The 14,001-nt window shown below is 36.2% G+C and overlaps 1 protein-coding gene across 8 annotated transcripts in view; it reads right to left on the reverse strand.

The window, feature by feature from the left end:
• The window catches only part of MTHFD2L (methylenetetrahydrofolate dehydrogenase (NADP+ dependent) 2 like), a 139,554-nt gene that overhangs the window by 83,368 nt on the left and 42,185 nt on the right, over positions 1–14,001 (reverse strand). For all 8 annotated transcript variants that reach the window (XR_003795602.1, XM_029235357.1, XM_029235358.1 and 5 more), the window contains 2 exons: positions 13,322–13,474; positions 11,802–11,909 (listed from right to left, as the gene is read on the reverse strand). Coding sequence is in view for 7 of the 8 variants with exons in the window: in XM_029235357.1 (XP_029091190.1) it covers positions 11,802–11,909; positions 13,322–13,474 (261 nt within the window). In the remaining variant the exon portion in view is untranslated. The remainder of the gene's footprint in view (positions 1–11,801; positions 11,910–13,321; positions 13,475–14,001) is intronic.

Raw genomic sequence — 14,001 nt, forward strand, 5'->3', positions numbered from 1 at the left:
TTTCTATTTTAAAATGTTAAGACAAACAACACAATATGATTCATTTTAGAGTATCATTTTTTTGTTAAAATTACCTAAATGAGGAATTTACTTTTGTCAGACATTTCCAGTCATTCCCTACATTCATTTATTCGACAATCAAGAAATAATCCCAGGACCATGCCAAGTGATGGAGATACACAGTTCCCTCCTCTCATGTGGAAAACAGATCTGTGAATCAGAATTATAATACAATGTGATAACTCCACACTAAAAGGAGGTATAAGTTACAGTGCTGGCACAGAGAACCATTATCTACTCTAGCTAAGAACAGCACAGGGGCACTTAAAGGTCTAAGAGAGAGGTTCTTGATGTGAGTATGAATTTGGTTTGCTTCTGCTTCAATTCCCTTATGCTTTTCCTATCCCTTCCAACTTATAAATCATTTTCCATAAAAATAATTATAGGCATATTATTTCACCCAGACTGTTGGAAAGTTCTTTCTTACAAGAGCTAAAGTCTCCCTTTTTGCAAATTTTACCAGGATCCTAGATCTATCTTCCACAGCAACGCAGGACAAGTCTCATCTTCTTCTCCATGAGGCAAATCTTCAAATACATACTTTCTTGTGCCTGTATAAGCAGATGAAGCCAAATGGCAAATCCAACAGGAGCTAGAATCTCACATGTAGGGTTGGCTTTGTCACTTTTTAAGGGAAAAATGAGTCATTCCCAATATATTAACTCATACCATGGTCTGTTTGAAAGGGAAAATCACCAGGGAAATCGCAAGAAGGAAAACTCAGTATTTGTCAACAGAATAGCACTAGATGGATAAGAGAAGCCTGAGTTCTGTTTTTGGACAAATCCCTCCAGAGGCCTAAAGATTCTGAATTTGAACATGTATTTCTTTCTCTCTCCATAAGCTGCAATTACATCTTTAAGCATAAAACAGACAAAAAACAAAATGCAGAGCCAAAACATATGTGATGAAAATAGCTCTTATATAAGAACTTACTACACGTCTAGCACTTTACTTTAGTACTTTACACGTATTAACTCATACAATCTTCACCAAACACTGTAAGTGTATTTTTTATGAGGTAGAAACTAATATTATTTACATTTTTATAAATAAGAAAACCGAGAAAATACAAAAAGCCCATAATTTGTCCAAGGTCATAAAACTATATAAGAGTCAGAATTCAAATTTATTTAGTTCAGCTCTAGTGGCCAAGCTCCTAGTCACTTCACTACACAGCCTCCTCCCTAAGCAGAAAGGAAAGGAACCATTGGAGTTCACTGTTGTAAAATCAGAGCTGAGAAACACTATGTTTTCACTTTGGTCAGCAGAATAGCATTTCTGGGATTATCATCCTGACTCTTTCAGGAGGCCAGTGTGGGATCTTGGATGACACTTCTTTTTCCTTAGGGATAAAGTCTGCCTTTAGATCTCACCTGGAACACACTGGTAGTACTAATAAGACAGCATCTGACAGAAAACACATGTGTCTCTAACACAAAAAGGACATTTTCAGCTTTAATTTTTACCACTTGTAAAATAATCAAGAGCTAATTTCCCCAGATCTTAAAACAATACTATACTCTCTTGGCTCCTGAATTCCATCTACTAAAAGTTTTCTGTTTCAACTTCAGCTGTTTTTTCTTTGTTTAAATAACTTTAGATATAGTTACAGAGTACTCAGATCTAAGCCTTCTTTTCATGCTTAAAATGGGCCAGACTTTAATGTGGTATCTGGTCAAGACCTGGCTGGTTTGATTTGCTGTTTATCAGTCTTTCAGTTATCTTCCAAACACCTTGGGTCACTAGGTGGATGACAACTAAGGAATATGGTTTCATATTTAGTTACTCAAATACCATTTCAATTTCACTCCTTTTAAACATCTATCTCAGTCTATCTCTTTTGTGAGAAAGAGTATTAGGAAGGACTTACTGAATCTTGACCACCATTGTCTCTAGATAGTTAAAAGATCTTCCCCTGGTTTCAGCCAAAAATTATTGAATCGAAATCATGGATTCATTCATTTAACGTAGACAATATATAAATGAGCAAATACATATATAATAAAAAGTTTGCATAGAAATAAGTGCTATGAAGAAAAAAGCACAGAGTAAGTAAACAGAGTAATAGCATAGGTGTTACTTTGATAAGGTGGTCAGGGACAGCCTGGGGAGGTAACATTTGGACAGAAACCCGAAGGAAGTGAGGAAATAATTATGTAAATAACTTCCAAAAAGAGCATTCTAGGCCGAAGGAAAACCAAGGGCAAAGATCCTGACACGTGAGCACGTATGACATGTTCTAGGAAAGCAAAATGCAGGTGTGGCTTGGAGGGCAGTGATGAAGGTGAGAATGGTAAAAATTGAGTAAGGAGAGGCAGCCCAGGTAGGATCATGTAAGATCTTGCATATCGTAGTAAGGAATTTGGATGTTATTCTGGTGTTTTATTGTTTTGAGTGTTATGGGAAGCCACAGATGATTGAGACACACCAGTTAGAAAACAGACTGCACGCGGGAGATGGGACAAGGGTGGAGGCGGGAAACTGGTTTGTAAATTTTATAGTGTGAGATAACAGCTGTCTGAACTAAGGTCTTATTAGTGAAGATGGTGAGATCATGGGTATATTTGACACAGACTGTTAATGGAAGACATGGGGTGTGAGAGAGAGAAGTCAAGGATGGCCTGAGCAACTGGGTGAATTGATGGCGACATTTACTAAGACAGGGAAGACTAAGGGAGTAAAATTAAGAGTGAAGGTTTGTATATGGTAATTTTGAGATGCCTACTGACCATCCAAGTGGAGTTGTCAAGTGGACAGTGGTTATATGGGTCCAGAGTAAGAGGTGACACAGGCGGTATTTAAAGCTATGAGGCCGGAAAAGATTGACTAGGGAATGACTCTGGAACAGGAAGTGAAGCCCTGGGCTCATTCCCATGCTTTGAGTAGTCTTCCTCAGTTACCCTCACTGTATACATTCTTCTATGGAGCTTCCTAAAAAATACTGATATTCAGATCCAACTCATAAAGACTCTGATATGATTGTTCTGTGTTGGGCTTAGGTGGCTACATTTTTAAAAGCCCCCAGATGATTACAATGGACAGCTAAGTTTGAGAAACACTGGTTTAGAATTTGGGAAGAAGGGAATGACTCAAAAACTGAGAATGAGAAGAAACGTCTAAGTGAGATCAGAGAAATGTATGCCAATGGTAGCTTTGATCTATGCTAAACAATAAGAGAAACAACCCTATAAAATATGGCTGTTTCATTAAATTAAAAAGCATGTTATAAATATTACTCAGTCCATTACATAGTTCCCTGCTTATAAGTAATTTTAGGAGAAAATATTTTTTGGTCTTAATGTCAGAAAATGTTTTATTTATCCTGAGCATGTGTTTCCTTTTTATTAATCTTTATTGGAGTGTAGTTGATTTACAACATTGTAGTTATAGATTCAGGTGTACAGCAAAGTGAATCAATTATACATATACATATACCTACTCTTTATTTTTTAGATTCCTTTCCACATAGGCCATTACAGAGTACTGAGTAGAGTTCCCTGTGCTAGCAGGTTCTTACTAGTTATCTATTTTATATATAGTAGTATGTATATGTCAGTCCCAATCTCCCAATTTATCCCTCCCCACCTTATCCCCTGGTAACCATAAGTTTGTTTTCTACATCCATGACTCTATTTCTGTTTTGTAGCATGTGTTTATTTTTAATCCTAAAGATACTTACTTGGGTAACTAGTCATCTTTTTTTCCTGCCTAAAAGCTCACAGGATGAAATTAGTAACCCTATCACAGAAAGTATAGTTTAGACTCAATTAAATAAATGCACCAAACACATATTCAGTGTGCTTGGCAGGGGAAAATATCCATGAAGATTTAATGATATGCCTATTTTTAATAGTAGCTTTATTCTTGGCTCCATTTTAGTTCCAGGCCTTGCTTCCCCTTTTTCTTAACTATTTCTCATTTGCATTGTGTTTCATATATTGTTGTGGACCACCTTAAATACTTTTTAGAATAAATGCAGTATAATAGCTTATATGAACTGAACACTGAGTTCTAGGGAAATGCAGGAACAGAGTGTGCACTCGGGCAATGTGATAAAGAGCCTATTCTCATTAACACTAGGCTCTCCTGCTCCAGCAGTCAATCTTCACCCATCAAGACTGCAACTATGGTGTAAACAAGTTGCCAGTTATAAAGGAAAATATTGGCTTTGGAGTCTTATATTTTTCGGATTATTTTCCTATTAATAGTGATAAAATGTGTTAAATCATCCACATGAATCAATTCCCAGGTGATGAAATTCCTCATGGTACCAAACTGCCAGGTCAGTATTCCTGACTGTGAAACAGATTTTAAGCCATATATATATATATATATAAAACTAAATTTTAAAGCAATCAGACCCTCCCAAATCTTAGCCAAAATGAGGTAGTCAGCTCAGTCATGGGATAAGGGGCATGAGCCAAAGTACTGCCCTTTCCTTTCTAGTTGTTTTGGCTGGGAGATGTATGTATGAGGTCTATTTGTTAAAGTTTTATATAATTTTTACATTTATTTTCTTCTTTCCAAGATTAACAGATGAAAAGAAACTCAGGAATCTTATTACAAAGTCTTATTCTGCAAACTTGCTTAAAAGACCATAGACTAAGGCTAAATAGGTATTCTCAAGGTTCTGAATTCATTCTCTGTGTGGAAAAAGGCTAGACCTCTGGGGTGTATTAGTACAAATTTAGCAAATATATAGATACAAATATGGCAACTATAAATACAAATATATACATACACACATATATGTATATTTGTGTGTGTGTGTATATATATGTATATGATAGTTTTAGGGGGGATAAAAACAACTTTCAGGGTTAAAGACTTTTACTTTCACAGATTCACAGTACTTACTATATTAAAGGTTATATTATATTACTATATTCACAGTCAAGATATATGTTTGATTTTGTTTAACCCAGATTTCCCAGACTTATTTGACTAATTTTTGTCCCTTTAAAAAAAAAACTAAACCCATTTAGAGAAACACACTCCACAGGGTGTGGGCCATTTCAAGAGGTGAGAGGCCCCGAAATACGGGGTGGTTAGTTTTTATGGGCTGGGTAATTTCATAGGCTAATGAGTGGGAGGATTATTCCAACTATTTTGGGGAAGGGGCAGAGATTTCCAGAAATTGGGCCACCTCCCACTTTTTGGCCTTTTTAGCTGGCCTCAGAACCATTTAAAATCTTGTGGTACATCCGTGCTCCTAAGAATACAGCTTATGAATAGCTGTATTAAAACTTACATGATACTCTTGGTCTACAAATAAAGAGAATTTATTCATTCATTTACTGAACGAAGACTTTTTGGAGAGCTATTATGCTAGATGCTGGAAATAAAATGGGAAGATAAAGAGATATGGTTTTTGCTCTTGTGGAGTTAATAGTCCAGTGAATAGGATGCAAATTAATCAGATAGTGACACAAATAAATGACAATCACAAACTGATAAATGTTGTGAAGGAAAAGTTCTTCAATGTGTCTATGGTGGTGTGTATGAGGGGGTGGGAGAGATTTTCAGAAGTTCTATTTGATGTACTTACTATATATGTATAATAACACTGCTTGGCATTGACCTGATTTTTTTTTTAATCATCATTTACCATTATGGTATGAATTATTTATTTTGTACAGAGTGAACGTTTTCCTTCTAGAGATTTTAGAAATTTTTAATAACTGCAAGTAGAATATAGTTTTAGTTTTGTCTGTGAGGTGGGATTTTTTAGTTTGAAGTGAAGAGCAGTGGCAGAAGGTAGACAATAAAAACATTCCATTGCAATAGTACAAAAGATAGGCATAAAAAGGTATAACATTAATGTGTAACTGTAGCTAGAAATCATCCACTCCTTCCCACAACCAAGCTTTTTATTATAGAAAGCTCTCCTCCTTTGCAGCATTTTGCACAATTATAATGATTAATCATTCATACCTAATTGTTTGATCACTGTCTTTCCTACTAAACTGTAAGCTCAAGAGGACAGGGCAATATCTGATTTATTCACTATCATATTCCCATGCTTAGTGACAAAGAAATCAGCTCCTCTGTAAGAAGGCAGCATTACATGCCAGCAGCTCAAGAAAAAAAAAAAAAAAGTCTAAACAAAATGATAGATTTTAAATGTTTTACTGGAAAAATGCTGTGACCTCTTTCAATTAATGCTGTCAGCAATAATTTTCCTTCCCTTCCCAGTATCCTTAGGTCTCCTCTCCCCTTCCTGATGGTCGTGAGGCATTCTCCTCTCCTGTGATCTGACTCTTGGGCAAAAGGGGAGTCATAAGTTATACTTTTATGTAAATGCCTATAATGTTAAAATATGAAGGAGTTAGTTTATAGTAAGTACCTAGCTACTTCTGTTCCCTCCTCCCCACTATATAGGGATTTTTTTTTCCATAAATGGCAGTATTTTATTTTAAATCCCTAGCCTGCAATCTTATTTTCTACAATACAGGCACACAGGAAACAATAAACTGTTATTGATTCACTGACTAGTTACATTATTACATGCCAAGCCCTGTGCTAAATTTCAGAGATACAAAAAGCCTAAGACAAAATATTTGTCATTGAGCAGTTCATATTTACTATGCCTGTGTAGAAAAGGGGACCAGGTAGACAATCAATATGCAACAGGATTAGTACTGGGATGGCAGCACATATAACATGTAAAAGTTAGATTTGCTGCACATCTTGAAAGGTGGGCTGGAGGTGAGAGGGAAGCAGGCGAGTGAGGGGAAACAGCATTCCCTGCAGAGGGAACAGGGTATGTAATGGAAACGAGGCCTGGAAGAGATGGTGTGTTTGGGGAACAATGTGCAGTTCTATGAAGCTTCAGCATAAGGTACCAGGGGGAACTCGATGGGATGAATGGCTGAAAAGGCTGGTGGAGCAGAAATGAATATCCTAACAAGTGATGCTTTGAATAATCGGGCTTATAGACATCAGAAAAGGGATGCTTTGTGCTGATAATTATGAAAAAAAAAAATGTCTGGTACTTTGAGGTCATGAGGAAAGAGGGAAAATGAAAGGGGAAAAAAAAAGATTTGGACTTCACTTTATATTTTAAATAGTGTTTAATGTTATTTTCAACAGGGCAACTAATAGTTCCAGCTGCCTGATGTGAGAATATGTGACATTTTTCCAAGTACAGTGCTTTCCAGATACTAGCTGGCTGAATTTCAGAGATGTTGAAAATGAAACAGTACTCCGACTATTCAACTTAGAAAATGAGACTACAACAAGCATTTGTTATTTTCTATTGCTTTCCACTATGCAAACTCAAAGCTGTAATTCAGTAAAGTTTAGTCAACACAGAGGCGTCATAAAACATAATACCCCCAATATCTTACCACGAGTACTTCTACCTTAGGAATAGCGGAATGGGAGGAGAAAAGACTATAAATGCCTGCCGTCCCCCTGCCCCCATTTGACAATGGTTCATTCCACAGCGGCAGCAAAAGTCCCACTCCATTCCACTGGCAACAAGACTAAGAATCTCCGTCCGGGAGGCGTGATTGCTTTGCATGACTCCTCTCTCCTAGGTGTTCCTTTTTGTCTCCTCTCTTTGAAACTTGAGAGCACCTGGTCCAACCTGGCACTGGGTTGAGCTTAATCACACATAACCACTCATATTACACTGCACTGCCTGGAACATCCATTCCTGTGTTACTACCTGAAAGCCCCTCCTGTAGGTGAGAGAGAATGCTCCCAGGCTAGCAAAAATGTTCATTTTCACAACTGGAGCCAATTTTCACAAAGGAAAGGCATCACACTGACAAAATACCTTGTGGTTTTCCATTTAGATAGGATGTCCCCTTGAATGAAAAATACCTGATATATAGAAGTTGCAGTAGGTGGGCAGCTTGAGTGCAAAAGCTGAACACCAATGCGGAAGCTGTGCTTTGAGAAACACAGTGTCCTGAAGATGCAGTCTGTCATCTTCTGGAAACAGGGGGCCAAGTCTTCTTCACCCCTGTACCACACCCCCCCACCCCAGTGTTTCACAGAGAATACGCACTGAATGCCTATTACCTGAATGAAGTCAAGAATATCCCAAAGGACTCTAAGCAAAATCAGCTAGTTGCTGACTCTTCCAAAATGCTCTTTTAAAAAGTCCCAGCAACCAATGCCACTGCAATAGTACCCCAACCTTTTAGTTAAAAGGAGGAGCATGTTGTGGCCATTTAGGGGGATCTATTTAGATGACATGCCCTATGTAAGAATATAAAATAGGCAGAAATGAATTTACTCTAAAAGAATTTGAAATAAAATCAGACTATGTATTCCTTTGGTTATAATTAATACACATAATGCCTGGTCATTATGGCACTTTGTTATCTTAAAGGAAAAAAAAAAACTGTTTCAGAGAAATTGGAGAACTCTGTTTTACTCCATCAGGGTAAGCTAAACATAAAGACATTTTGCTAAAGCCAATAGTATTCAGGTTAAGTTAAGTTACCTGGGTAGCTGAAAGGTTAAGTTACCTGGGTAGGTTACTACATACAAAGACGTTAAAAGAATACCAGTGAATTATAGGTGATCACAATGATATTAAAACATCCTAACAAGTAGTGGGACTCATGAGAAGAGACTCCACTGTCAATCTCTTTACGTTTCCTCAATTAACCAAGGGCTTCCCTTAGCAAATTGAATGCTTTCTTAGGGATGTTGAATTTTATTTTGTGCCACTAAATATTTATCATTTAAATCACCCATACTTGCATATCATGCCCCCTCTGTACCCTGTCCCCCCACCCTACCACCACCAAGACTATAAGCTCTTGGAAGACAGGAACTATCTCTCACTCTCTATAAAGTACACAGTGGCTTGAATGTCATGTCATCTTTAAAGCCTCCTGTGATGACATGTCCTCAGCAGAAGGTTATCGCTCTGCAGCATCCTGCTGTGTTGAGTATCAGCACTAATTCTTTACCTCAAGATTTTAGCACATTCTCAGTCCTCTAAATATTTCAAGCCCTTGAAGAATTAAAAGAAGCTCTTTCTCACAAAACAGCCGGGATCCATGTCCTTAATAATCAAGAATAAAAGCCAGCCCTGTGTAGACACATATTAATCAAGCTAAATTACAGTATCGCCATTTTTCTTCTAGTGCAATTATCTTTGGCTTTAAGACACAAATGAATCATTTGGGCTCTGAATCTTTTCTGGCAAAGAAGTACAGTGTGAGCTGAATGCTCAACATTCTGAGTGTCATCAGAACAAGTTCTATAGATATGAATTTGCCCAGTTAATCCTCCTTCATTATGTCCATAAGCTAACAATGCACATGTAGTCACTGCACATCATTACTGCTCTAGCAGACATGGACATTTGAAATATTAACTTTCCCACAGACTGCAAATCTTCAGTAAGCAGCTCTCAACAATTCATTATACTAATCATATATGTCACCATACTTCTATTAAATATGCATGAGATTAATAAACACCACCCATGTTGCGAACTATCCAACATCATTTTTAATACAATTTATTACCTTTTAGATACTGTAATTATAACGGCACCTGTATGCCACTATAACTGTAAATTTAACCACCTGGCGTTTAAGTAACTAGTACTATATCTAATTCCAATTTTAGTCAATTTCTAACATGCATTCAAGTGAAAATATTTTGTAACACAAAGTATAAAATATTTATAAAGTAAATGTGTTTTATGACATAGGACTATCTAATTTAAAATTGCATAAATAAGAGGTAAATTAACTTACTTAGACTTAGGTATTTTATAGACAAATAATTCAAAATTGAAATTTATCAAGAAATTAGCACACAATATATTAATATCCACAAGAAAAAGTGCAATGTAAAGTAAACTTTGGAATATTATGTCATATTTATAATCTAATATTTTATTAACTTTATAAATTCTATGTTTACGCAAATTATTACAACAAAGATTAGATTTGATCCAAATAAAAGTAAATATAAAACCTACAGAAAAAGAAAATAAAATTTCAAATGAAGGTGAAAAATACATCATTGACCTTGGATTATGTTATTCTAAACTTTTTAGTTAGTATGGCCACAGATTATTATTTAAGCATAATAATGGAAATAACAGTAATAGTCACAGTTCATATGTACCAAGGGCTTACTTAACTTACTGTGTCAGGCACTGTGAAGAGTGCTTTACATACAAGTCTCATTCAATTTTCATAATAACCCAATGAAGGAGATATTAATATTATCTGCACTTTACAAATGAGGGAAGTGGAGACTTACACAGATTAAATGACTTACCCAAGGATACAGGGCTTGGCAGGGGAGGGGTCTGACTTCAAGTCTATCCTCCTAACCAGACAGTCAGCACCCAGCTCCCAGCTTTGTACACCACTTCCTTGAATGGCCTTGGGTAAGTCACTGAAGTCTCTAAAGCTCACTTCCTTTAGCTGCAAAACGTGAATATGAATATATTCCAGAATTATTGAGAATGAAATAAGATAGCTCATGAGAAAGTGCTGTGCAATTAATAGAGCTGCATAATGCTGCTTGTTATGTTATTGATGAAATAAGAAAATAATATGTTGAAAATGAAGAAAAAACTGCCTATTTTGGCTCTTGGTCAAAATCTTCCAACAAAAATGGTACACCTAGGTAAATTTTCCTGGTTGTTTTTCCTTGCTTAACAGAAACTATTAAATAAAGGTAAATATGAATCAATATCTTTATTTTACCCTAAGAGATAGATGAGCATTAACAGATTAAGTTAGAAGTGAATAGTTAAGCTAGAGATGCACCTTTGTAGATGGTTACCATGAAAACTATGTTGATATTACCAGATTTGGCCTTTCAAAAAGCTCTTCAAAACTAAGGCTTTTTAAAGTTTCTTCGAGTCATTATCAGGCCCTAGTTTACTATGATCCACATACACATTTTGATTTGTTGCAATATTTAAGTCCTTAAGTCCAGGCAGGCAAAAACAATTCAAACTCTAATAATTTATAATTTTATATAAGTGATATGTTATCATTGGGCTTCTTTTTCCTTAGGGCTTCGTGGCTTAAAAAAATATTTCATATGCATTACATCAACCAAGATCATAAAATTAGTACAGTTGACCCTTGAACAACACGGAGGTCTGGGACACCCACCCTCTGCACAGTCAAAAATCCTCCTGTAACTTTATAGTCAGCCCCTGGATTTATGATTCCACATCCATTGATTCAACTAACCACAGATTATATAGTACTGTAGTATGTATTTAGTGAAAAAAAAATCTATGTATATGTGGACTTGGGCAGTTCAAAGCCGTGTTGTTCAACAGTCAACTGTACTTGAAAATTTGAGATCAGGAAACTGGAATTCACCAAGGTTAATAATGGTAAAAAAAAAGAAAAAAAAACACCAAACTTATATCTATATATTGGTGGTGTGTTTTAGGGCGGTAGTGTGTATGGGTATACAGATATCTATCAACATGTGATTTTTATGTATCTAGTATGTATCTAGCCTTTCTACCCTTCTTAATGTCTATATTTTTAATGATATAAAGGAAGTATATATAGCCAAATGATAAAGTAGGAACAAAGGGGCCACATTTTTCCAGTAATTCTTTTATTCATTGTCAAGGTGCTCATGTCATTAGATAGGGAATAAAGGAAACCTTTATTTGCAGAAGCCCATAAATATTCTATGTCACATTTTCAAACACATTTATTTGATGATTGTAAGTGAGAAAACTGTAAGAGTACATAGAATCTCCAGGTTGCCCCTACCTCCTGGCCGTTCGTGCTCTCCATCAGTGTGTAAGAGCATGGCGATGGGCATCCCTGCATTCTTGGATCTTCCAGCCACAACCACATTTTTTCCAAATGTTTCAATTCCTTAAAACACAGAGTTTGGTTTAAATGAAGAATAAGCAACAAGAAGCAAAGTAAACATCTCAACAGCCAACTGCAGTATTCTTTAAAAACTTCTAATTCAATTTGAATTATTTTGTGGCTTGTCTATAATGTTCCTACATTTACTATTTATAAATATTTCTTTTTATAATTCTTGGATCTGTCATGTTCCCTCTCATTATGGTCTCATTAAAAAACCACAGACATTTTCAAGCTTCCATTAAATTAGTTTTAAACATTAAAATTCATATGAAGTGTTAGAAGAGTGGAGACAAAATATTAACTACTAATCACAAAGCAAGAAAAGTGCAAGGTCAAGATTAATTGGCAATCAAACTTTGAGCAAATCTAGGACAAGATGAAGCGGGGGAAAAAACGTATTTTTCACAAAACTCATGCACTTTATTCTATAGGAGAGAAGCACTAAATTTATGGACTTAGAAAGGTCTGAAAGATAAAGCTTACAGATTTAACACACTTAACCTCTTTGGGGCATAGTATCTTCATAAGTAAAATGAAAAAATTAGAATTAAGGCTTTTCTAAGTACTAACATTCTAAGAGTATAATTCTAGGATCTGCTTGCCCTTGGAAGTTCTCTCCCTCAGTTAGAAAAGAGAAGATTAGCAGGAGGAGATGCTGCCAAAAATGTAAGAGACAGTGATGAAGACAGAAGAACTATCAGGGGTCTTTGAGAGCATTACTGAATTTAGAGCACAATTCAAGGGCAAGTGTTTATAATGAAAACCTAGCTCATTAGAGATGGTGCAAAACGTTTGGCACATTTTTTAAAAATAAACTTATTTTATTTATTTGTTTATAAATTTATTTGGTTGCATTGGATCTTCATTGTGGTGCAGGGGCTTCTCATTGCGGTGGCTTTTCTTGTTGCAGAGCACGGGCTCTAAGAGCACGGGCTTCAGTAGTTGTGGCTCACGGCTATAGAGCGCAGGCTCAGTAGTTGTGGTGCACAGGCTTAGTTGCTCCACGGCATGTGGGATCTTCCCGGACCAGGGCTCGAACCCGAGTCGCCTGCATTGGCAGGCGGATTCTTAACCATTGCACCACCAGGGAAGCCCAGCATATTTTGTTTTTAAAGGTAAGGAAAAACATAATACATTTTGGAAAATGTACATCAAAATACCTTCAGCTTATAGTTTTAGAGTCGGGAGATAAACTTTCTATTTGGAAAATTCACTCCTTGAAAGGTGAAACCGCAGTTTCTTGTAACCTGGCATGTGTTCTTCATTTTATCTTATTTCAGATTATTCCTTGACTTCTGTAACTTTGTATATTCCTGTAGATTGAAGTTTAATGCTTATTTTCTTTCATTCTCTTTCAAGACAATGTGAAAATGCTCATTTTGGTACTTAGCACCCACGTCCCATAGACCAACCTGTTCGTTTGATAATTTCCCAAACAGCACTAGCAGTGGCAGGTATGAGAGAATGCTGATCCAGGCATAGTCTTCCAATGTTAATAATATGAAATCCATCTACGTCTTTTTCCGGGGCAATTCCATTGCATACTGTCCGCTCATCCACATGGTCTGAAAAGTAAATAAAATTGATTTAGTTTTACAATTGTTATCTATTTGCAAGTCTGGAAAATTAAATTGGAGGGCCTACAGCCAGATCACTTATGGTTCAGCTTTAGTTAAGATATAAAATCATTACTCTATTCCTTTTATTGCCATGAAAATAGTAAGCCAAACTGCTCTTGACCAATGGCTGTAATTAACTGCTGTAAGAGTATATGCAAGTACAGGGCCAGAAGTGGCTGGCCTGGTAAAAGGGAAAAATCTGTGAAATCAAACAATACCAATGAGATCTGGGAACAGTCAGATGATAAGGCTTTGCCCCTATAAGTTTGCATATTTAAATGTATGTTTTTCCTATACAAGACAGTTCCACGAATAGACTTCTGTTGAATATTGTTAGCATTACAGATTAAAAGGGCTTTATTAGTGTTAAAAATAGCCATGACATCAATGCCTAGCTTCCTCCCAAATGACATAATAGAAAAGCAAACACACACACACACACACACACACACACACACACACACACACACACA

This window comes from Monodon monoceros, unplaced genomic scaffold (assembly GCF_005190385.1).
Source record: "Monodon monoceros isolate NGI ecotype Baffin Bay Population unplaced genomic scaffold, NGI_Narwhal_1 Super_Scaffold_20, whole genome shotgun sequence".
Classification (NCBI taxonomy): Eukaryota; Metazoa; Chordata; class Mammalia; order Artiodactyla; family Monodontidae; genus Monodon; species Monodon monoceros.